The 23970-nt window shown below is 41.7% G+C and overlaps 1 protein-coding gene across 2 annotated transcripts in view; it reads right to left on the reverse strand.

The window, feature by feature from the left end:
- BRD10 (bromodomain containing 10) overlaps positions 1-15921 on the reverse strand; it is a 36075-nt gene extending 20154 nt beyond the window's left edge. The window contains exons 1-2 of one of the 2 annotated variants that reach the window (XM_081844722.1): positions 14793-15921; positions 2821-3021 (exon numbers count right to left, since the gene is read on the reverse strand). In XM_081844722.1, the coding sequence (XP_081700848.1) occupies positions 2821-3021; positions 14793-15397 (806 nt within the window). In that variant the 5' untranslated portion in view covers positions 15398-15921. The remainder of the gene's footprint in view (positions 1-2820; positions 3022-14792) is intronic. The other variant, XM_081844723.1, reaches the window with a different exon arrangement.
- Positions 15922-23970: the final 8049 nt, after the last annotated feature.

The following is a 23970-nucleotide window of genomic DNA, read 5'->3' on the forward strand; positions in this document are numbered from 1 at the left end:
AAAGCAATTTTGAAATACTTTTTATTTATTTTTTTAAAAAAGATTGACACTCTGTTGCTAAACAAATTCACTTAGAATAGGTCACAGACATGTCCGCGTTGCCTCCCCACTCCACCCCTACCCCGACTGCGGCTCTTTGGGTTGCGTCAGAGGTTTCTGCCAAATGTTTTGTGAGCGACTTGTCAGGTAACATGGAAATTTAGAGCGGCAAAGTTTGTGTGTGTTTCAAGAGCTCTCTGCAGAGTCCTTTGGACCTCAGCCTACTTTTCATCCTAATTTGGCATCACATGACCCATTCACACACTGCTATACAAGGGTTTGCTTTTAAATGCCTGAAGAGTGAATTCCAAACGTCTTTTGAAAGTTGATGTTCCATTTCTGTGTGCCCCCAGTGAATCCTTTGACGCATAGAGCCTTCTGTGCCAGCAGCCAAAGGATGATCATGTGAACTGTCCACAGTTGAACATGTAGCAAGAAACAGAAAGACTAATACTAAGGTATTTTAGACCTCAAACATCAGAGCTACACCGACAATGCGCCCAACTGAATGCAGTGACGATGTTTCTTTTCAACAAGTCGCTAAAAGAACCAAATTAACTTACAAATATATAGACTATTATCAAGATAGAAAAGGACTCATAATGAATACCAAACACCACTCCCTTTAAAAAAAAGCCATTTACAGCAAAAATTGAATCCATCTTGTAACCCTCTAAAATACTGCAAGAACATCACTGCCAAACACATACCCACCCATCAGCAAGAAGAGAAAGTTTAGGCCTCATGGCATGCGACTGATGTGCCTGAATTCTTACCAGTATAATACAGATAAGGGGACTTATTAATAACACAGAAACTAAAATGCAAGGTAGAACAAAGCTGATACATATAGACTTTTCTCAAGTTCGAATCTTAATTTCACATACCAATATTTATGGGATGTTTAAACAAAATATTAAGGCTTTTAGCAGTTCAAATGGTTAGTTGACACATGATCACTTGTTCCCCCACAACATGCTAAAGAGTAAACACCTTTAATCTTCAATAAAACAAAACAGAAGTCTAACAAGCCATCCCTTAGAAATTATTTGTTGCTCTTCCACATAGCACTAAAGACAACATAGCACACTTTCCCAGGTACTCCTTTTGGCATACCATACTCAACTTTACTGTAAAATAATTATCGCTGAGATGTTAAAATACATTTTTATGTGTGGGGAGGGAATGAGTGTTTGAGAACTAAAGCAATGTGCAAATGCATTTGACAAGTTCTGTCCTGACATGATAATGCCTTGTGAAATGTGCCTCCCTTGTAAAACCTGAATTCTCCATATGTGGCTGCAATTCCAGCCAAGAATCACATGCCTCAAAATTGCAATAGGCATCCACCTGCTTCAGTGCAACAACAGTCCAATCACCATCACATTTACAATTCTTACTACAAACATAGGTAAGTCCACACAATGAATAATTGCTTGTACCACATCCAAGCACCCAAATTATGCATCACCACCAAACTGTCAAGATCAATAATCTAAGCAAAGCAGAGTATTTAATTTAATCTCAATATTTGACCAGTTGGGTTTCAGCAAAAATGTCAATCTGTATATATTGGGCGGGGGGGGGGATGATTTGTGTTGACAGAATTAATGTATTTTTCACTCTGTGTGTGTCTTTGTACTATTCCATGATGAACAATAAAAATCAAGACATGGTTTTGTTAAAAAATCTAACATCATTTAGTTTCAAGCTAATGCATATACTCAGCTTTCAGGATGTTGGGTTGAGTTACCATGACTTGGAGAAAATGTGTCAGAAGTATCTTTTTTAGTCAGGTGTGTATTTCTGGGATACAGGGTTGTCAGACTGCCATGCTCCACACTTGATGCATGATTCAATGACAACACAGAAAACTGGTGTTACAGCCAGGCCACTATCACATTTACCTTGCTAAAAACCTTTCTCCTGCTTCCCCTTCTGCATGCCAATCACGTGGCAGGATGTTTTAGTATTATTATATACAAATTCAAATGAAATTTGTATTAAAAAAGAAAACAATTTATGAGAAAGGAGTAAACATTTGCCATTAAGTCACAGCATTTTCCAACTATGAAGAATTAGAACAAATGAGAACTGTAACAGGGCAGTGAAGCTCATCTTTTGAAAGAAGTGGAATTAGGAGAAGAGGCCTTCATAATAATTGATGTTATTTAATTGCGGAAGCAAAGCAAGACAGTCTGTCTTATCAGTAACTTCGCCTTCAGTCTCTCTTTCCTTCTCCACCTTCCCAAAATATATACAATTTCCCCCACATACCAATATTATCCATGGATATCCATTCACCATATTAAGAAAAGCAAATTAAGTATTATTTGATTGTGTTCTGATACCTGGATAAATAATGATAAAATTCTAATGAAACTGAGAAGGTAAATACTCTCCCTGCAATATGAAGTGCTTTGCTCTAAAATATAGTTTTAACAGACACAAAATGACAAATACATTACATAACTACAGAAATGTGACAATGAAATGCAAGGTAACATATGAAGGAGAAGACATAGAATAAAGAACAGAACCATGTGATTCTTCTTATTCTAGACTGTTAATATACTTAATTCATAAGTCACATTTTCAAATGCTTGACTACCTAAATGTGATGTTCAGTTACACTGAACACCTAGGCTGAGAAGTCAATTTTGAGGCAGAAATGATGGGGAAGTGATTGGTATGTTTGATCTCCCAAAGTAGCAAAATTGGGGGGGGGTTTGAGGTTGGGGAGGAAAGAACAGCTAAAAACAATCCACTTTTGCCTTTTACCTCTTTTCTTCTTTTGCTCTCAGTTGCTCTTCCTGTCTCAGAACCTGAACCATTACGGATTCAAACACGCCTGTGGTCAAGCCTGCTAAACTGCGTGGTGTTGAACGCCGCCTTGTTGAAGTACAAGCTGTTCCCTTCTCATCTTCCAGCCCACAGAACCCTTTAGATGTTACTCCTATTGCTGTCTTCTCTCTCAAATGCCTTGAAAGAAAAATCAAATCAATGCACAAGAATATTTTTCCTGACCACCAGTAATCCAGTAGCTACACTTTTAAAACTTATAGAAAAGGGCCAAGTAAAATAAATAAGGTGACTCTTCCAAGTAGTATGGCTGCATGTTTTCTTCATAGTAGAGGATGCTTGTTACTTAAAAAGAAGAAGAATAATCTGGATTTAGTGCCATCATTTGAAATTTGAAAGTAGATTCTCTCTTTACAATAGAACAATGTTCTTTGAGGAAGTAATCAGATTCTCTCAAATCAGTTTCCATTCATCCTTTTTGGACAAGTGTATACAAAAAAATACACAAAATACTCTGAAACACAATGCAATCCTGCTAAGGTAATATTTTCCATATTTTAGTAGCACAGGTTCAGTTGACATGCTAGGCCAAAGCACGTTCAGAACAGCATGAGAGTGAAAAGAACCACAGAGGAACAAAACAGCTGTGAGCTCCCCATGGGAACCCACATTTGCTTACCATTCAACTTAACGTCCTGGTTTACACAACACAACAGCACTTTTTTTGTTTGTTTGTTCAAGCTTATACACCAGTCAGAATGATTTAAAGAAACTTCATTCAAGTCAGACCATTTGTTCATCCATTGTAATACTGCCACTTCAAACCATGGTTTCTGGTTCACACGTTTGGAAGCAAACTTTGGTTTGCTGTTAACTGTGGTCCTTATGATCTGGATACACCATACTTCACCATAACATCCAAATCTATACAAAACAAATTCCTTCCAGTAGCACCTTAAAGACCAACTAAGTCAGTTCTTGGTATGAGCTTTCGTGTGCATGCACACGAAAGCTCATACCAAGAACTGACTTAGTTGGTCTTTAAGGTGCTACTGGAAGGAATTTGTTTTGTTTTGACTATGGCAGACCAACACGGCTACCTATCTGTATCCAAATCTATAGGGAGGTATGGAATTGTTAAGTACATGAAGGGAGCAGAAAGAAAACAAATCCAAATTTCATTCATGATGGCCAAGAAGAAGAAGAGTTCGGATTTGATATCCCGCTTTATCACTACCCGAAGGAGTCTCAAAGCGGCTAACATTCTCCTTTCCCTTCCTCCCCCACAACAAACACTCTGTGAGGTGAGTGGGGCTGAGACTTCAAAGAAGTGTGACTAGCCCAAGGTCACCCAGCAGCTGTATGTGGAGGAGCGGAGATGCGAACCCGGTTCACCAGATTATGAGTCTACCTCTCTTAACCACTACACCACACTGGCTCTCACACTGGCCAAGTAATGGTTTGGCTGTGACATTTAAATCAGGCTTCTGCCTGCAAAATGCCTTCCTTTATTATGGCCTCTTTGATAATGATATATTAATTTTAATTAGGAATACAACATGAACCCCGTAAATAAACACCATTCCTATTTTCAATGCCAGAACTTTTGTATTGTTTTTAATATTTGATGTTGTGTGTTTTTGTGTGTGATGGAAGCCGCACACAGAGTGGCTGGGATAACCCAGCCAAATTTCACAAAGAATAAAATTCTTGTTGTTACAACAACTAAGTTGAATATGGATATTATTCTATATGAATCCAAATTGTCCTTAGGTGAATATGGTTCCTTTCTTATGGATTAATGCAATGGTTGTCACTTGCGTAGTTTAGCAAAGTGTTATTATTTCCTCTAAAACTAATGAACATTTTGTACATTTTTTCAGAAATAATGAGTGATGGAGTTCTTTCCTACAGAATTATGGAGTTCTTTCCTACGGAAGCTATTTATAGTTTTGTCATGTCCATGTCCATGAGGTCCAGCACCAAGGGCCTTCTGGCGGTTCCCTCACTGCGAGAAGCCAAGTTACAGGGAACCAGGCAGAGGGCCTTTTGGGTAGTGGTGCCCTCCCTGTGGAACGCCCTCCCACCAGCTGTCAAAGAGAACAACTACTACCAGACTTTTAGAAGACATCTGAAGGCAGCCCTGTTTAGGGAAGCTTTTAATGTTTGATGTATTACAGTATTTTAATATTTTTTGGAAGCCGCCCAGAGTGGCTGGGGAAGCCCAGCCAGATGGACGGGGTATAAATAAAATCATCATAATCATAATAAGTCACTGAAAGTAGATTAGAAAGTGGGATGTCCTTCTCTTATCCTGTTAGCCTGAAGTGGTATTCTTTTTTGTATGAGACAGCTATTACTTTCTGAGCTGACATCATCCATACATCCAGTAAAATTCTGGTAAACCAGATGCTCCTGGAAGAGGATTCCAAGTGAAACACTTTAGAAAAATGCATAAGATAGGGACACCTCTTAGGTATGGGCAGAGCTACAATGCTCTGCGGCCAGGTATGGTGGGTGTATGTGTCGGTCAGCAATACGTAAAAAGGACCAAGGCTACTGCATGTAATCTAAGTTAGAGCATGAAGATCTGCAATGCCCATACTTCCTCCACTGCCACCTCTATGAAGCACCATCTTGTAAATGCATGTGTTTGTTCCTCCAATTTTCCCTTTGTGTACATGGGTGTGTTTGCATGCACACAGACATGCTCGCCCAGCATTGTCTGCTGGACCCTGCTGCAACGTCTCTTCTGAAGCAGAAAGAGGTAGGGTGAGGTGTTCAGCCAGTTGCCGCAGGCAGTGTTTAGTCCATTTTATTAGTTTGTTTCTAGTAGTGGTCTGATAAGCCAAGATAACACCACTAAGAGTTCAAAGCCTTGATGCTTAAAAATCAGAAGTTTCCATTCCACAAACCTGGATTCCACCAACCCTGTGAATAACCATCTCTTTCTGCTTTTCATGGAATGCATGGAATATGCTATCAAAGAGGGCACTGATCAAATAGTGCCCAACGTATTAAAATAACGCTCACTTATACGACCATCTTATGAATGTCTACTCAAAGTCCCCTTCTGTTCAGGGTGGCTTACTCCCTGGCACAAATAAGGGGACATACAAGTCATCTGTAGACTTGAAATCTTTATCAGTCATCTGTAGAAATACAGAAGAGGAAATACAGAATAGGTAGACAGTCATATTAGAAAGCTTATCTTAGGGATTTCCAGAATACTACAGTTGTGTGGGAAATGATGAATACCCCCGCCCAATAAAAAGAACAATTTCCCCCTTATTTATCTAATCACCCTTAGACCTGACACTATATAGTTTATTAGCCATTTTAGTCTTAGCAAGTTGCAAGTGTGCATGGGACTGCAGACTTTAATGAAGCTTTATAACATTTTATCTTCCTTTAGTTTTGAACCTAGGGGTGTTTCCAAACTAAATTTTAATTGGATTAAATCAATTGAAATAGACATGTCAATCACATCTCTTAATTTAAATGGGTCAGCTCTGGGTATGCCTAATGTTGAATACAACCCCTTCTTCCTAGATTTTAATTTTTTCCCCCAAGGTGGGAGATTCTCTTATCTTCTCTCTCCTGATCCCCCTTATGAAAATTATTTATCTCTTTTTCTTTTTCTTATTCAGTAACACAGAAAAACTCTCTCTGATCTATTTATTGCATGCCTGTTCAGGTTTAACTTGTTATGACCACAGACCATTATATCTCTTTTGGGGGACACTATTGCCCTATTTGCGCTTTTTTAAAAAAAAGAAAAAATGAATCTTATATACAAAGTATGGGTAACTTATTGTTGGAAAGATCTGCACCTCCAAAGCTCTTCCTGCTGGGACTAATGTACAGTATATACAACTAGAAAATGAATATAGAAGATTATTGCAATATATGATCACAGTGGAGATTATTATAAGCACATTATTACCTACTATAGAATAATTGTTATAGAAATTAATGGATTTGGCTGAGCTGGCAAAGTTGATGTGTTTAATTAGAGCAAAATCTTTGTTGACATTTATTAATGACTGGAAACCGCTTATGGATTTTTTTGAGCCAAAAAGATAATGAGCTCATGATATCTGGGTTTGAAGAACGAAAATAAGGTTGGTTTATGGAAGATAGAAGAGTTGGATGTTATTAGGGAGCAGGAGTTTTGCAAATGTTTTTAAAGCTGAGAGACAGAGAGTTGGAAGTTTCTTTTCCTTTCTTCTTTTTTCTTTTCTTTCTTTTAGTTTTCATGTTAAAAAATGCTTGATATTTGATGTTGACCTCTGTATATTGTTTTTCCTTTGTCTGTTTTTCAAGCTTTAATACCCTCCCCCAAGAATATTATGAGTGTCTGATTTGATTATTATTAAACATTAACTGAAGTTATAAATATTTCCATGTAATGTTTTACACACATATATCAAAATATCATTACAGAACATTGTTATCTGTGCAGTTATTACACATTTTTACAGTTTGCACAAGATAATTTACTGCAAACAAATGTATGGTTAATTCCCACTTTTCTCTTTTAACAACACTATAATGAAAACATTATATTTGGGGTACTCATTAAAGAGATAAACCAGGCTACAATCCTAAGAACATTTAAATTGAATGAAGCTGTTTCTGAGAAAACATGGTTTGGATTGAACCTTATTTATTGAGTTTACATTCATAGTTTATATTTCTACACCCCCTGTACCAAGCAATCTGTTATGGTGCTTATAACTATTGGCAGAGAACTAACTACCGTATTTTTCGCCCTATAGGACGCACCGGCCCATAGGACGCATCTAGTTTTTTGGGGGGGAAATCAAGGAAAATTTTTTTATTTCCCCCCCAGGTTTGTGCAGCCATCCCCAAGCTAGAAGAGGGAGACAGAGCGCTCCGTCTCCCTCTTCTGCCTTCAGGGACAGCCTCTCTAGCCTCCGTGGGGCACCGACCCCTCTCGCTCTCCAGGCTTCAGCGAAAGCCTGCATTCGCCCCATAGGACGCACACACATTTCCCCTTCAATTTTGGAGGGGGAAAAGTGCGTCCTATAGGGCGAAAAATATGGTATTCATTACGTCACTATGGCTTTCCCACAAGATATAGTGACGGAAACCAACTTGTTGGCTTTTTAAGAGAGAATTAGCCATTTGGCTAGTTAGCTCTTGATAGCCTTGTCCTCCATGAATTTGTTTTACGTTCTATTTCCACTGTCAGAGGCAGTATGTCTCCATATACCATTTGCTGGGAATCACAAGTAGGAAGAGTGCTGTTGAACTCAGGACATCCTTGTGGGCCTCACAAAGGCATGTGGCTGACTACTATGGGAAGGAAATGCTGGACTAGATGAAACTTTTAGTCTAATCCAGCAGGGCTCTTCTTACACTGTTGTTGTTTTTTAATCTGCCTTCTGGCAAGTCAAACTTGTGTTAGCGTTTATCATGAAACTTTATCAAGAAACTTTAACCATCCTCAATAGAGAAAGGCAAAGGGAAACTTTTCACTCAGTTGTCTTATATGTAAAATAAATCTATCATCTTTTGAGCAAAGCATCCAGGAATAATAATAATAATAATAACAACAATAATTTATTTATATCACGCCCTCCCCAGCCAAAGCCAGGCTCAGAGCAGCTAACATCATACAAGTAATACAATGCATAAAAACAAGCGATCAATAAATTAAGATACACCCCACAATTAATTCAAACAACTTAAAATTAAAACTGGACAAGTAGGTAATTAATTTCTTTCTCACTAGGTATTAAATTCTCTTATTTGCTGCCTGTTAAAAATTGTTTAAAATAGTGTTAAATGCAAATTGATTTTTTTTTTTACTATTGCACTGTAGTATAAACAAGAAATGGGCATACAGCTAATTTTAAATACAATTGCTTGTTTTCCCACCCAAACCTTGTGTTAAAATGCAAATTAGATACATTTAATTTGTATTTCGCAATGAGCCCTTTGCATGGAGCAAACTTTTTGGAATCACAATAAGATAAAAACAAAGTTAAGAGAATGGAGCCTGGGAGAGCTCAGTTACAGTATATAAAGAGCTTTTGCCTAAATCTGTAAATTATTCTAGTGAAGAAGCTTCTCTGTGCCAAGTCAGACAACCTCAAGGATGGAGCTGTTATTTACAGTGGTACCTCGGTTTAAGAACAGTCCTGTTTACAAACGATTTGGTTTACGAACTCTGCAAAACCGGAAGTAGTGTCCCGGTTTGAAAAGTTTACCTCGGTCTAAGAATGGAATTCTAACGGTGGAAGGGTACCGGCGGCAGGAGGCCTCATTAGGGAAAGTGCACCTCGGTTTAAGAACAGTTTCGGTTTAAGAATGGACTTCCAGAACGGATTAAGTTCATAAACTAAAGTAACACTGTATTTCATAATTTCAGAAGCTCTTTGCCCACAGTTCCCTAAAGCCTTAAAATCATATTTAGTGAGGTTTTGTTCAACAGTGATTAGTGTCTTGGACTTGAACAAAAAAATAAACTTTAACTAAAAATTCTGTGCATCCTGTACAGATTCTTGCTTTACATTCTGAGCCCTTCAATTTGAACAAGCTTGTATGCTGAATAACATGCTTTATTCATCAACAACATCACTGCAGTTGTAGAAGAGGGATACAGAGGTGAGACACAATATACTCCAATGCACAATCTGAGTTATGGATGCTTGGTAGGGCTCAACTTTGAAGGAGTTGTCTGCTTGAATCAATTTCAGTTCTGAGCCAGGATGCGAGCCATCCCTTTGGCAAAAGTGTGATGGTATCAAGCATGGTATGCTTGATCATTAAGGGACCCAAGGAAGTGTCTTTCCTTTGTTTCTTAAATTATGCATTTTACCACAATCAAAGGACAGTCGTACCTTGGTTTTCGAACAGCTTAGTTCTCGAACGTTTTGGCTCCCAAACGCCGCAAACCCAGAAGTGACTGTTCCGGTTTGCAAACTATTTTTGGAAGCCAAACGTCCAACATGGATTCCTATTGGCTGCAGGAGCTTCCTGCAGCCAATCAGAAGCTGCACTTCAGTTTCCAAACGTTTTGAAAGTCGAACGGAGTTCCAGAACGGATTCTGTTCAACTTCCAAGGTACGACTACTGTACTGGTTTCAATACAAGAAGCTTAGCCTACATCTGATATTCCCAGAGCTCTTGCCACTGGTTTTTGGGCTCTTACATAGAACCGATGAAAGTGAGTTGCCATTCGGACTTAGCTTGGCAGAGACAGTACAGTCAAGAAGGATAAAATGAAATAGTAGGCTAGAACCCAATATTCAGGATAAGCTTCCTTAAATTAATTTAATAGAACCTAATATTCTTGTTAAACAAACAGTAAATTAAGTTTACTTGACATCATGACATCAAAGTTTAGAATTATTAGAACTGTAGCCAAAGATCTAAAGTGAATTGATTTAGATTGTACAGTACTTTGCTCTCCACAGTCCAGGTTTCCCTCAAGCATACAAGAAATGGTTATCATCCTTTTCCTCATAAGTCTGCCGGAAGCCAGGTTGTAAGCAGCCCTGCCTTGGGGTAATTGCTTGCTAGGGACGAAGGTGGCACTGTGGTCTAAACTACTGAGCCTCTTGGGCTTGCCAATCAGAAGGTCGGTGGTTTGAATCCCCACGACAGGGTGAGCTCCCATTGCTCTGTCCCAGCTCTTGCCAACCTAGCAGTTCAAAAGCAGATAAATAGGTACCGCTGAGGCGGGAAGGTAAACGGCACTGCAAGATGAGCGCTGCAACTCCATAGTTGCCTTTGACTTAGCTGTCCAGGGGTCCTTTTAACTTATTGCTGCTATCCCACTGCCCAACTCCACGAAGCAGCACCAGCTGCAGCATGAACACAAGCTAATCTGTGCCCTGTAACCAACCAGGGGTTGGGAACAGGCTAGATGTGGGTTGTGGTTCTGTAAATTCTTTCTTATCTTCCCAAATTCATCCACCTACTAGTACTGCCTCTCCCCATCCTCATTTCGTTGAGGGTTGGTTTTTTGGGTCCTGTGTGAGGTTGCAACAGCAAAGAAGGGGAAATCCTGGGTTGCACTTAAAAACTGTTTGATTAAGAGAGGTACCTCTTAGACCTCCAAGAATTGCAAAACAAAAACAAACAAAAAACACCTCTTTAATAAAAGAGACAAAATACACACACACCCCAAAACACAGAAAGCACACAAGCTGAAAGCAAATTTTGCTTCTCCATATCCTGGGTTTTGGTAATGTAGGATCCCACATAATTAAAATGGACCCTCTTGAATTAGCATGATTTTTACATGGGTTCCCCCCCACCAATCATCCAAAAATTAAAGCTTATATTAGCCTCCATAGCTTACACAGTAAAAATAAGAGAACTGGTGCTTGCCGATTCTCTCATTGTGCAAAAACACTGATTTGAAGTAGATTCTGGTTTTTTACAAGGGATTTCCACTTCCCAGCAACTGAAACCCCACTACCACATCACACACGCAAAATTTATGCAGGGAAAGCAAGTGGAGAGTGTGCCAGTTTGGCTGATACTGAATGGCAGCACTCAGAGCATTACCACCCAGCAGTGGTGAAGGAAGCCCCATTGGAGAAGGAAACAGTGGTTGTGAAGTTGGGGGTCACAGTCCCCCACCCCACCTTCAGTAGCTTCAAAGGTGGGAGAAATGCTGATCACTATTGCGGTTCCCAGAGGGCAGCACTATTCTTGTCGTGACAAGGAAAACACTCACAGCCTAAATGTATATACAGTACCTAGCTTTTTGTGCTGGCGGAACTGGAATTTTATTTTATTTAACATAATTTATATACTGCTTGACTGCTTGACTGTAGAATCCAGAGTTAATAAGAGCAAAATTATGTATTTGTGCAATCTACGTGAAACAAACAAGCGCAATTGGTGTACTCAAATCTGTCCAGAAAAAAAGCGGCATTATTTGATACCTGTGGCCTCCAGACTGGATATGGTGAACAAATACTCCTGCAATACTGTAAATGTGGGTTAGTGGGATCATGCTAGAAATATATTGTGTGTTGTGATACCTCCATCCAACCAACTCAACAAGTAATCAAACATGCATAGTAATTTCGAGCAGCCACCACAATTCCAAAGAGCCAAACTGACCAACGTCCAGCTATCCTATAAAATGCTGTCAGTTCAACTTTCTCCAACTTCACCAGTTCTGTGCTGGAGGTCTAGGCATAGGCAAACTTGGCCCTCCAGATGTTTTGGGACTACAACTCCCATGAACCCAGCAGGAACAGTGGTCAGAGATGATGGGAACTGTAGTCCCAAAACATCTGGAGGGCTGAGTTTGCCTATGCCTGGTCTACGCCCAAGAATTTTAAGAGGGTGTGTCTGCTTATTTAAAGACACATTCATGATGCAGTTTCCCAAAGTTTCAGAAGGAAAAAAGAGCACAATTATGAGAAGAATTTATTTGAGCCAACCCTTCTCAGCAACATCACGACAGGCAGGTTGTGGATGTAAAAGCAAACCTTTGGCCCTTTGGTCACAGTTATCAAGTTTGATACAGAGAAAAGAGGCTCTTCCCATAGAAAATTGAGCCAATGTGGGGGTTAGCAGGTTATTTCTACTCATACCCTGCTCAGGTATGGAGAGTTTCAGAGTAGCTGGAGGTGTGCAGGGGAATCATATAAGGATTGCAAGAGAACCTACAATTGATAATGTCCTACACAAAAAAACTATGTGCAATTATAAACTAACATACCCAAATATTTACACCTGAACAATGTTACATTTTTCAGTTGTAGTTACCTCTTCTCCTACATTGGCATAGTTTGCCCCTAACACTAAGCCATAGTTTATTAAACTATGGTTTATCAATACAAAGCTTAGTGTTAGGTGTGAAACTGCCCAGCAGATAAACTGTAGTTTGTTTACTGCCATCAAACCACAATCTGAAGCTGTAGTTTGCCATCTGCTAATGAATCATAGTTTGTTTGGTGCTACATGTGGATCCAGCATCCTTCCTTAACCATGGTTTATTTGATCACTCCACTCCAGATCCACACAAGGCTAAAAAAAACCACAAGGCAAGAGCAACTAGAAAGCAAAACAAACTATGGAGAAACAGGACATTATTTGATTGTCTGTGGGGCAACTCCTGGATTGAATGATTGTTTGTTTGTTTGTTTATTTAGAATATTTGTATATACCAATATCCATAAAATGGTTTACAGTAGCCATATATAAAATGATACAATAAAAGCCACATTTAAAAAATGAAATCAGAGACAATCCCATAACTATTATGGAAAGATGTCTTCAGAGTTGCCTGCCTAAGCCTGGTGGAAATGAAAGGTTTTCAGAAGGAGTTTAAAGGTTGAAACAGAATACACCTGCTGAAGCTGTATTGGCAGGATATTCCACAGAACTGTGACAATGGCACTAAAGGCTTGATTTCTTGTTGCTGCTCAGTGTGCCTCACCTTAGAGTTTAGCTGTGGTATAAGGGTTCATTGCGATCCCTAAGGTACCCTAAACCTATGTTATTTAGAGCTTTGTAAATTAATACAGATTAAACAAACCATGGTTTAGTGCTATGTGCAAGCCAGGCCACAATCTCCTAATTATTTGCATCACTGCATATTTTACCTTCAAAGATTTCACTTTTGTCAGCAGCAAGCATCACCCCCACCCTTCTTATAGCAATAAGCTAATTTTAAAGGGAAGGAGTTAATAATAAAAAAATTGCTTTCTTAACATAAAAGGAAGTAAATTAAAATTTTAGTAGTTAAACATTGTTGTAATGAACTTCAAGAACATTTTGTCTTCCATTATGACCCCACCACACACACAATCAATCATACCCTTTTACTCAGGTGTAGCTTCTGAGCTCTTGTTCTACATTCCTAAGCCGATGAACATTCTCAATTCATTCATAGTCTGTTGCTATATTTTTAAAGCCACATAAACAAATTTTCGCTACATCCTAAGCATGTTTCCTCAGAAGCATGTGTCATTGTTTTCAGTGGGACGTACTCTGAGATAAGTGTGCATTATGTATTCAGCCTAATGCTAACATCCACAAAACCCAAGTCATTACCTCATCAGGACTAGGATTTCATTTTAATGGTTAAATTCAGACCCTAAATCCAGTTTTCAATGTCAGGACAACAGGTCCCCCACATACAGACTCAGGGAATTGGGTTTAAAGAAACCTAAATCCTATAACCTCCCTTTTTAGAAATTAAAACAATTAACAGATATTGTCTCTTCGGAAGTATTATTGTCATTTACTCCAAGTACACATGCTACAAAAAAGGTAACATGCTGCTAAAAATGAAAACAAATGCTTTCAATACCACATGTTAACAACCAAACACATACATGTTTACCATGAAGTTTCTCTTTATTCCAATGGAACTTACTTCCAGGTAACTGTGCACATTGTTAGGCATGATCCTATACATACTAGCCCTGGAGCAATCTCACTGAATCCAATAGAAGTTACTACTAAGCATTCATCCCCAAGTCTGCACTACAAGTGGATTATCACCTCGAATGAGTTTGTGCCAAAGATTTGCAGCACCATCTTAAACATGTTAACTGCTAAGGAAGCCCACCGAGTGCAATGGTACTTACTTCCTACTAAACGTCCTTAGGACTGTAGCCACAGAAATATAGGTAATACATTAAAGGATAGATTTCTACGGGAATTGTGGCAATACATAACATTTCACAAGAAGGACAACTCTACGTTTTCCTTTTTGACGTTCCTTAAGAGTCAGTGTGGTATACAGTCAGTGGCTAGAGTGGTGGGCTAGGATTTGAGAGACTTGGGTTCAAACCCTCCCTCAGTGGCTAAAGTACTCCCAACACTAGCCTACCTCACGGGGTTGCTGTGAGGATAAAATGGGGAGAAGGCTGAGTTCCTAAGGAGTGAAGCTAATGACAACAACCCAGCAGGAAGAAGCTCTGCCCATCACCATCACACCTTACCGAGACAGCAGCGCCAGCTTCTGCTCCAGCATCATCTCCAACTTCTGGGCCTGCTTGGAGAGCCAGTGATCCACCCCGTGCAGCCGGTAGCACGTCTCTAGCATCAGCCGGAAATCGGCCACGAAATCCGCGATCCCTTTGTACTGGCCGGAGGAAAACTTCTCTTCCATCTTCAGCAACCACATCCCAGAGAGCGGCGGCGGAGGATCTTGGCTGGACGGATCCTGGGAAGAAGAAGAGGAGGAGGAGGAGGAGGAGGTGGGGCCGGCCGATCCACTTTGCAGCCCCCCTTCAGCCTCCTGCTGGCTTCCTCCTCCTCCTCCGAAAGGTCTCAGGAAAGGAGCTGTCAGGGGCCGGTGCTTTTCCAGCAGGAACTCGCTCAGGATCCGGCGCGCCTGCTGCAGCTCCGGGCTCAGGCTCTGCTCCCAGCCGCCGGCCCCTTCTCCTCCGGCCGCTTCTTGGAGCGGGCACCCAACCGGCGCCGGGTCCGCTGCAGCCGCGTCCTCCGGAGGCTCCATGCCGCCTTCCTCCTCCTCTTCTTCCTCCTCCTCGCCGCCGCCTTCCTCCTCCTCCTCCTCTTGGCCCTCGGGCTGCGCCAGGTTCATGCCCCGCCGCCGCCGCCGGCCCTGACGCCGAGGCTGCCGACGCCGGGCATCCGACGGGCTCCCCGCTTCTCTTCGCTTAGGCCGGCCGCCGCCGCTACTCCGTGGCCGGCATGAAGCCCCTCACGGCGGGGTATATACAGGGCTGCCCACCTGTGGCGGCAGGTGGCGGCAGCAGCAGCCGCGCTCCCCGGCCTCGGACCCCGGAGAGGAGGAGGAGGAGAAGAAGAAGAAGGAAGGCGGCCGGGGAAGCCGCCGACACCGCCCCCCTCTTGCCCGGCGTGCGGGACCTGCGGCCGGGCTGCCCCCTTCCGCTAGAAGCCGGCGGAGGCGAGGCCTGCTGCTTCCCCTCACGGCGCTCGAGCGCGCGCGGCGTTCGCTGAGGGACGCGGCCGAAGCCGGTCGCGCTGTCAGTTAAGCGGGAGCAAGGAGGGGGGGGGGCGGCTGCTGCTGCTGCTGCTGCTGCGGCTGCCAGACCTGAGCTGTCCCCTCCCCCCCGCCACAGACAAGAGGCAGAAAGGGTGGGGGAAAGGGAAAAAGAGTGGCCTCTTGAGGAAACTGCGCATGCGTGGCGGATCCAGGCTGCGCGTTTTGTTTTGGACGCCAGCTGCGGGGCTTCGTCATCAAGGAGCGACGGTGGGGAGGGAGGGGGCGGGCAGGAAGGCGGTAGAGTAGCACTGCGCATGTCCGCTCAGGGTCATTTAAAGGGAGCTCACGGAGAAGCGGCTGGGCTCGTCATACGTGTACTGTATTAAAGTTCAGGTGGAAAATGCAACAAAGATCTCTTCGTCAGGGGTTGCATGCGGCTGGTTGTTTTTGGGGTTGAGTTCCAATAGCCTCTCTGCAATTTCGGAGGTGTGCCGTCTTCAATGGTTGGGTGGGTGGGAGGGAGCGGCATTTGTCATCAAAGTTCGTCGACTTGGGATTTGGGGGGTTTGGGGCATCCATTGCAGTCTTGCGATGGGGGAAAATGTGGGGCAGAGTCACGTTGCGTTTGCGGGAAGGTTTTGAGGAATGTGCAGAAGTGTGTCGTTTTTGGGAGCGCGATTAGCTCCTTGTCCAGTAGGTGGTGGTCGCAGCTTTGTGCAGCTTTGCCACGCAGCAGCAGATTATTCACTCATGTTTCAAGACTTTCTTGGTAGAAAACCCGATTGATACCGGTAGGATGTCTTCAGAGTAGACGTTATTAGGGCCTTCTCGGTGGTGGCGCCTGCCCTGTGGAACGCCCTCCCATCAGATGTCAAAGCGATAAATAACTACCTGACATTCAGAAGACATCTTAAGGCAGCCCTGTTCAGGGAAGTTTTTAATCTGTGATATTTTAGTGTATTTTTGGTTTTTATGGAAGCCGCCCAGAGGGGTGGGGTACAAATAAATTATTATTATTATTATTATTATTATTATTATTATTATTATTATTATTAGGATTGTGGTGGCAGTGGAAGAGTTACCGTATTTATGCCGGGAAGTGAAAGATGTATCAGTGTAGTCCATATCAGATTTAATGTTTAGCTGAATATGTTTATTAATTTAGAGGTAGAAAGGTGTGGGTTAAGCCACAGAACCTAGGACTTACCGATCAGAAGGTCGGTGGTTCGAATCCCCACGACGGGGGGAGCTACCATTGCTCAGTCCCTGCTCCTGCCAACCTAGCAGTTTGAAAGCACGTCAAAGTGCAAGTAGATAAATAGATACCACTCCAGCGGGAAGGTATACGGCGTTTCCGTGCGCTGCTCTGGTTCGCCAGAAGCGGCTTAGTCATGCTGGCCCCATGACCCGGAAGCTGTATGCCGGCTCTCTCTGCCATAAAGCAAGATGAGCGCCGCAACCCCAGAGTTGGTCACGACTAATGGTCAGGGGTCCCTTTACCCTTTACCTTTAAAAAGGTAAAGGACCCCTGACCGTTGAGCGCCGCAACCCCAGAGTCGTTCGTGACTGGACTTAACGGTCAAGGGTCCTTTACCTTTTTAAAGGTAAAGGGTAAAGGGACCCCTGACCATTAGTCGTGACCAACTCTGGGGTTGCGGCGCTCATCTCGCTTTACTGGCCGAGGAAGCCGACGTTTGTCCACAGTTAGTTTTTCCGGGTCATGTGGCCAGCATGACTAAACCGCTTCTGGCGAACCAGAGCAGCACATGGAAACGGCGTTTACCTTCCCGCCGGAGTGGTACCTATTTATCTACTTGCACTTTGACGTACTTTCAAACTGCTAGGTTCGAACAGCAGCTGTTTTTCTAGAAAAGGAGGTGCTGGTACTCACCATGAACACCTCCCTCGTTCACTTAGAATGGCAGTGTTGCCCGCCTGAGAGGTGCCGGAACTGAGTTCCAGTGAGCTCCTGCTGAAGAGATGCCCTGGGCTGCATAGAATCATAAAACTCCCTTCATATAAGTGTATCAGCACACACTCCACCCTAGCTTTGCTACATGTAACAATACATAATATTGTATGTTAACTGCTCCACAACTTTTATTTGTTTATCCAAATTCTTTAATTCAGTAAAACCTCAAATCAATATTTATTTTAAAATTTTTCTACCCTGCCCCTCCTCCCAAAGGAAGTGGAGAATGGTAAACACTTAGCTGTTTGACAGTGGAATTTGCTGCCAAGGAGTGTGGTGGAGTCTACTTCTTTGGAGGTCTAAGCAGAGGCTTGACAACCATATGTCAGGAGTGCTCTGATGGTGTTTCCTGCTTGGCAGGGGGTTGGACTCGATGGCCCTTGTGGTCTCTTCCAACTCTATGATTCTATGAAACACCAAAAAAGGGGATGGCACAGTTTTCAACAACATTATGAATGTTCAAATATGCTCACAACTAAGCTTGGCATAAAAAACCCTTATTAAAATTGGGTGAGAATCAAAAGCAGCACAATTAAAGCCTGACAGAATAACAAACTAAAGATGCCTGTAAAAAGGGGGGGGGTTCTTTAGTTGGAAGCAAAATCTCATAATGGTTGTCATCAGCTATATCTGAAGGGTTGGGTGCACCCATAAAGGGGAATCCATAACAGTTTCCTATACATCTAGAATACCCTATGTTTGACATTCCGGGTCTGCCAGTATTTATGGTTGCCCTTGAACCTACCACTCTTATGTCTGCCCCATGTGCTAGAGGACTTGGAGAAGTGGGTGATCTTTCTCACTTTGTTGGTCTTTGCAAAAGGCAAAAGTGTGTGCTAATATAAAGCCATTGGGGCAGTCACTGGGAGACTCTGAGAATGGTGTCATTATATTGATGATGCTCAGTTCTATTTATCTGTTACATCTGAATCAAGAATGGTCATGAGGGTCCTAGACCAGTTTCAGATTACAATGGGAGGCTAGATAAGGCCCAAAAAACTTGAACTCAATTCCAGGAAGAGACCCTGTTGGCAAGTGGTGGTCAGATCCAGGAAGTGATTTATCATTTGTTCTGGGTGAGGTTGCACTCTCCTTGAAATAATGGATGTATTGTTTGCTAGTATCACAGGAGGACACACTCTCTTATATGTACACACAAACACACAGCTCTATACAAAATGTTGATGGCACCCTTTAAGTTGAAGACACTCTTTTAGCTAGAATCTAAGTAATAAAAGCTGACCTTAAATGTGGGATTAATTACAGTTGAAGGGAAATTGCCCAGAGAACTCGAGCAAGCCAAACTGTGAGCACTGAACCTGCTTAAATCTGTGATTAAACTCTGCTTGCGTCACACTGTTTGCATAGGGCTCTTAATCACAAGATACTATCTCATAGGCATAACCATGCTATTTCCAAAAAAAATTACATCACTGTCCCAGAAGATTGAAATGGTAGTTTTGCAAGAATCTGTAGTTTTGCAAGAAAATCATGCTTCTGCCAGAATATACACACACTTCTCATTTGTTCCCCAGAAGATAACTTTTGAAGAGAAGCAAAATAAACGAGGACAGAAGATCAAGGCTGAAGAAAGGGAAGCATAACAGCAATTAACATGCACTTTGAAATAGGTGGGTGTTTTTGGGAAAACAACCTCATAGGCCAAGTTAGGACACAAGGTGGGCCTAATTTTACCTGCAGGATGGAGATTCCTGATCTAAATGTGTGGAATTTGAATACCCCTAACAATACACCTCCTATATAATCAAATCCAAAAGGTTGACTTGAAGTTGCACTTATGTTTGACATTGCAAAAATACAAATGTGTGACCTAATGTCTCCCCAACCCACTCAATTTCCTCATTCCAAAACACATAGCCATGCTTTCCCTTGACTGCTTAGTTTGACTCATAGGATGCTGGTTATGTTGCAAGGTCCGTTAGAGAGAGGTTCGGAAGAGAGAGTCTTACTTTCTTGTAGCAAAGTTAAACACAATGGCAATTACTCCAAGCACACCTGCCCTCATCCCACTTTTTTTTTTTTTTTAATCCCCACAAAAATACTTAGGCTAGAATAAATCACATTTAGCTTGGCAAATAGGTGAATATTTTCCTTACAAAGTTTCCAGAAGTTACAGCAAACAAGTCTCCATCCATCGGTAGTAAATCAAAGAAGAAAGGTTCCTAGTGACTTAAAAAGAAAAAGAACTTGGTTTCCTTACAAGAAGGATCTTGCAATCTTTGGATTAGCAAAGAGATTCCTTTTCAAAAGATTCAGCTCACTTGCAGGAAGCCATGGCCCCGTGACTTTTTGCTTGTTCTAGAAAGCACAAAAAAGGGTGGGGGCAGAGGCTGCTGAAAGCCTTCTGAGAGCCCAAGGCAACTTGAGCTCAGGTTGACCCTTTCTCGCAAGTGTGAGTCAGTAACTCTATATAACTAGAAGCTCATGTGTAGAAACTTATTTTTTCATTATATTTGTGAGATCCTTGCTATTCTGTCGCACAAACTGAGAAATGGCCCTCTTTCTAGACCAGGCTTCCTCAAACTTGGCCCTCCAGATGTTTTGAGACTACAATTCCCATCATCCCTGACCACTGGTCCTGCTAGCTAGGGATCATGGGAGTTGTAGGCCAAAAACACCTGGAGGGCCGAGTTTGAGGAAGCCTGTTCTAGACTTTGCATGACTTGGCTATTTGACAGGAAACAATGGACATTCTTGTTGTTCTTGTTCTTCTTTATTTTTTCCATTTCCAATTTTTTAAATTGGTTTTCACAACATTATAAACAAACAAACAAACAAACAAACAAACAAACAAACACATAAGACAAACAAACATAAATCATAGCCTTATTGAAAATTACACTTATTAACATTGTTAAGTGACTTCCTTGCTTCCCCTTGGTTAAATTTCATTGCATATCCTTTTAACGGTTTTCCAAATCACAGTTTTTATAAAATTTAACTTAAACATTAACATCCTTAGATCTTCACATTATGAAATTAAACATATTAATTCATCCCTTAACATAAATAAAACCCTAAGCCAATTAAGTATCTGCAAGCTGTTTTCAGTTAATTTAACTTAACATATTTAACTAAGTAATCATTAAATTTAATCCACTCTTCCTGATACTACTCCTCCTTCTGGTCGCGGACTCTTCCGGTTAGGTTGGCTAGCTCCGAAAAATCCATCATCTTCATCTGCCATTCTTCTATCGTTGGTAATTCTTGGGTTTTCCACATTTTAGCTAACAAAATACGAGCAACAGCTGTGGCATACAAAAATAATTTAACATCTTTCTTGGGCAATTCCAAACCTGTTATTCCAAGAAGAAAGGCCTCTGGTTTATTTATAAATGTATATTTCAACTTTTTTTTCAGTTCATTATAAACAATGGACATTCTAGTGGGCTTGTCCAAGTATTTAGAATCTGGGATTGCTGCCAGGGTTGGGTCAACTGGGTTCTCCTCCCCCATCCCAGTTTAACAGCATGTGCCAGGACAACTATTTGGGGGCATGGCAGAGCTGTTTTCAGAATTTGGGGATGTCTGAACTTAGAAATAACACTATCTGTCCATATGTTTTTTTTTTCTCCATCCCTATAATGTTACTCAGTAGCTCCATTCATATCTTGGGTGGTATCCAACTAACGTTTTCTCGGAGCAGACTCATTGACATTAATGAGCACAACAAATTTAGTCATTAATTTCAATAGGTCTGGCAAGCTGGCACAATCCCTCCCCTTCTCTTGTGCGTTCGGTGAACGGGTAGGTATTTTTCAAAAAGGGCTTCAGAATTCTTGGCCTAGCTAAACAACATTTACCGTAATTGTTTTCGAATTCTTTAGCCTTTTTTAATTGTGCATGTTCATGGTTAAAATCTCTCTGAGGCTGAAGCAAGTGGAGGCTATCACTGGAGAAAGGGAGCTGTCTACCCAGCCTGTTCCATAGCTGCCTGCACTCTTTGCTTCCAAAGAAGCTGGCCTTTTTCCACAGCTGGCCAGCAGTGAGAGGCCAGCTGGGCTCCACGAACTACCAGTTAGTTTCTGGGATCAATTCAAAGTTCTGGTTTTGACCTGTGAAGCCTTAAGCAGCTTAGAACCTCAAGAACTGCCTCACCATAGCAACCCCCAAGACTACAATTGTCATCTCCCTTGATTTGAAGGGTTTCAGGTATTTGTGGCCTTCTCTAGTGGATCTTACAGGATCTGTAAGACCCGTCTATTCTCTTTTAGTTTCTTTATTGGTTGTTTATTATACTTGGTTTTAGTGCTTTTTTGTTTTTGTACGTTGCTTGGGTCACTTACCAGCATTTGACTTTATTTATATGCGTTTTTGTTGCCGCCAAGTTATTTTGGTGGTTTTTGCTAGTTTGGATAAACGTAACTGTGATAATCCATGCGATGAAAGATGGTTTACAAATTGAATAAACAAAAACTAAATGAACGGACTGCTGTCTTGCATATAGCCAAAACCCAAACATTCAGACGAACCATAAATCAGCCTGCCTGACATCAGTATTGGGCAAAATCATAGAAAAGGTTATTAAACATACCTTCTAAATGCTTGTGAGCATTTAGAAAATAATGCATTGAGTAGTGTGAGCCAGCATGAGTTAATTCATTTTATTTTTAAAATTTGAATACCACCCTATACCTGCTGGTTTCCAGGTGGTTACAATATAAAAACACAAAATACATAATAAAAAATAAAAACAACCCAATAACCTCCCCACACACCCATACACACATTTTTAAAAGGCACTGGATGTCAATCAGCCAAAGGCCTGGTTAAAGAGGAACGTTTATGCCTGGTGCCTAAAGGTGTGTAATGAAGGTGCCAGGTTAACCTCCTTGGGGTTTATCAGGAATAATAATAATAATAATAATAATAATAATAATTTATTTGTATCCTCCCCTCCCCTGCTGAGCTCAGAGTGGCTAACATCATATATATAACACAATCTACATAAAAACAAGCAATTGATTAAAATGCATCCCAAAATTAATTCAAATAAATTAAAATTAAACTAAACAAATGGCAGTCCTCAGGTTAAACTGAAAGCGGCTAATTCTCGCCAGGACCAACTGTTTCCACTGATATTATAAGGACCTGTGAGCGGGCTGGGAAACCTCCTTCGTGCTTGTTCTTAAACAAAGAGAAAATGAGTCAGACTGAACCCTGGCCAAAGGCCTGGAGCAGTGGTTCTCAACCTGTGGGTCCCCAGATGTTGTTGGACTGCAACTCCCATCATCCCTGAACTCTGGCCTTGCTAGATAAGGGTGATGGGAGTTGTAGTTCAACAACATCTGGGGACCCACAGGTTGAGAAAGGCTGGCCTGGAGGAACAGCTCCATCTTGATGTCAAATCTCGCAGGGCCCTGGTCTCTTGTGAGACAGCGTTGCAAGAGCAACCTTCCCTCCTATTAAAAAAATGCTAGTTTGGTAGAGCGTGAGTATGCTATGGACATTGTGCATGCTGATTTCAGCAAAGCATTTGATAAAGTCTCCCATTCTTTCCTTATTCACCAGAAAGTAAAGTATTGTTACAAAAATTGAGTGCTTCCTCCCACTCTGTGCCAATTGGTAACAAGAGTCCATGGGGTTCCAGGGTCTGTGTTCCTTTGGAGAACTGAGACACGTTGGAGACTGTAGTAGCTTTAAGAAATATGGTTTATTCACCTGTTTACACTTTCAGTCTACATGCAGGGAGTCCAGATCTTACAGCATGATCATTTCAAGAGGGACTGGTCCCCCACAGCAATGCAGCCAAGGAATCGAAGGCATCTCATCCAGCCAGCCTTCAGCCAACCTGACCAAGATGGATCCCAGTCTGTCTTTCTCCCATCTTCTTCCCAGAACACCTTGCTAAAAACCCTCTTCCTGTCACATCAAACACACACACCCTCATCTTGGCAACATCTGTCTTCTCCAGGCCAAAGGATTCCTCAGACGGTCCATCAGCCCCTTTTGTCATGTTTACAGATTTGCTTTTCACTAGACCAGCCAGACTGGTTTGCATAAGCCAGCCCAGGGATTCCATGTCTGGCACAGTTCTGCAGCTTGTATTTTCATCCATAACCCAATTAATAAAAATCCTGCCATTTATTAATTTCTAGGGTTAGGGAGGGTCCCCCTAAATCAATAACAGTATGTTCCTTTAAGTGTATCCACAGCTGTTTGAACAGCCACACTCAGTGTGTGCTTGTTAAAAGCTCTGTATCAACCTGGAGGG

The sequence above is a fragment of the Podarcis erhardii genome (assembly GCF_964252035.2).
Source record: "Podarcis erhardii genome assembly, chromosome: 17".
NCBI classification, from domain to species: Eukaryota; Metazoa; Chordata; class Lepidosauria; order Squamata; family Lacertidae; genus Podarcis; species Podarcis erhardii.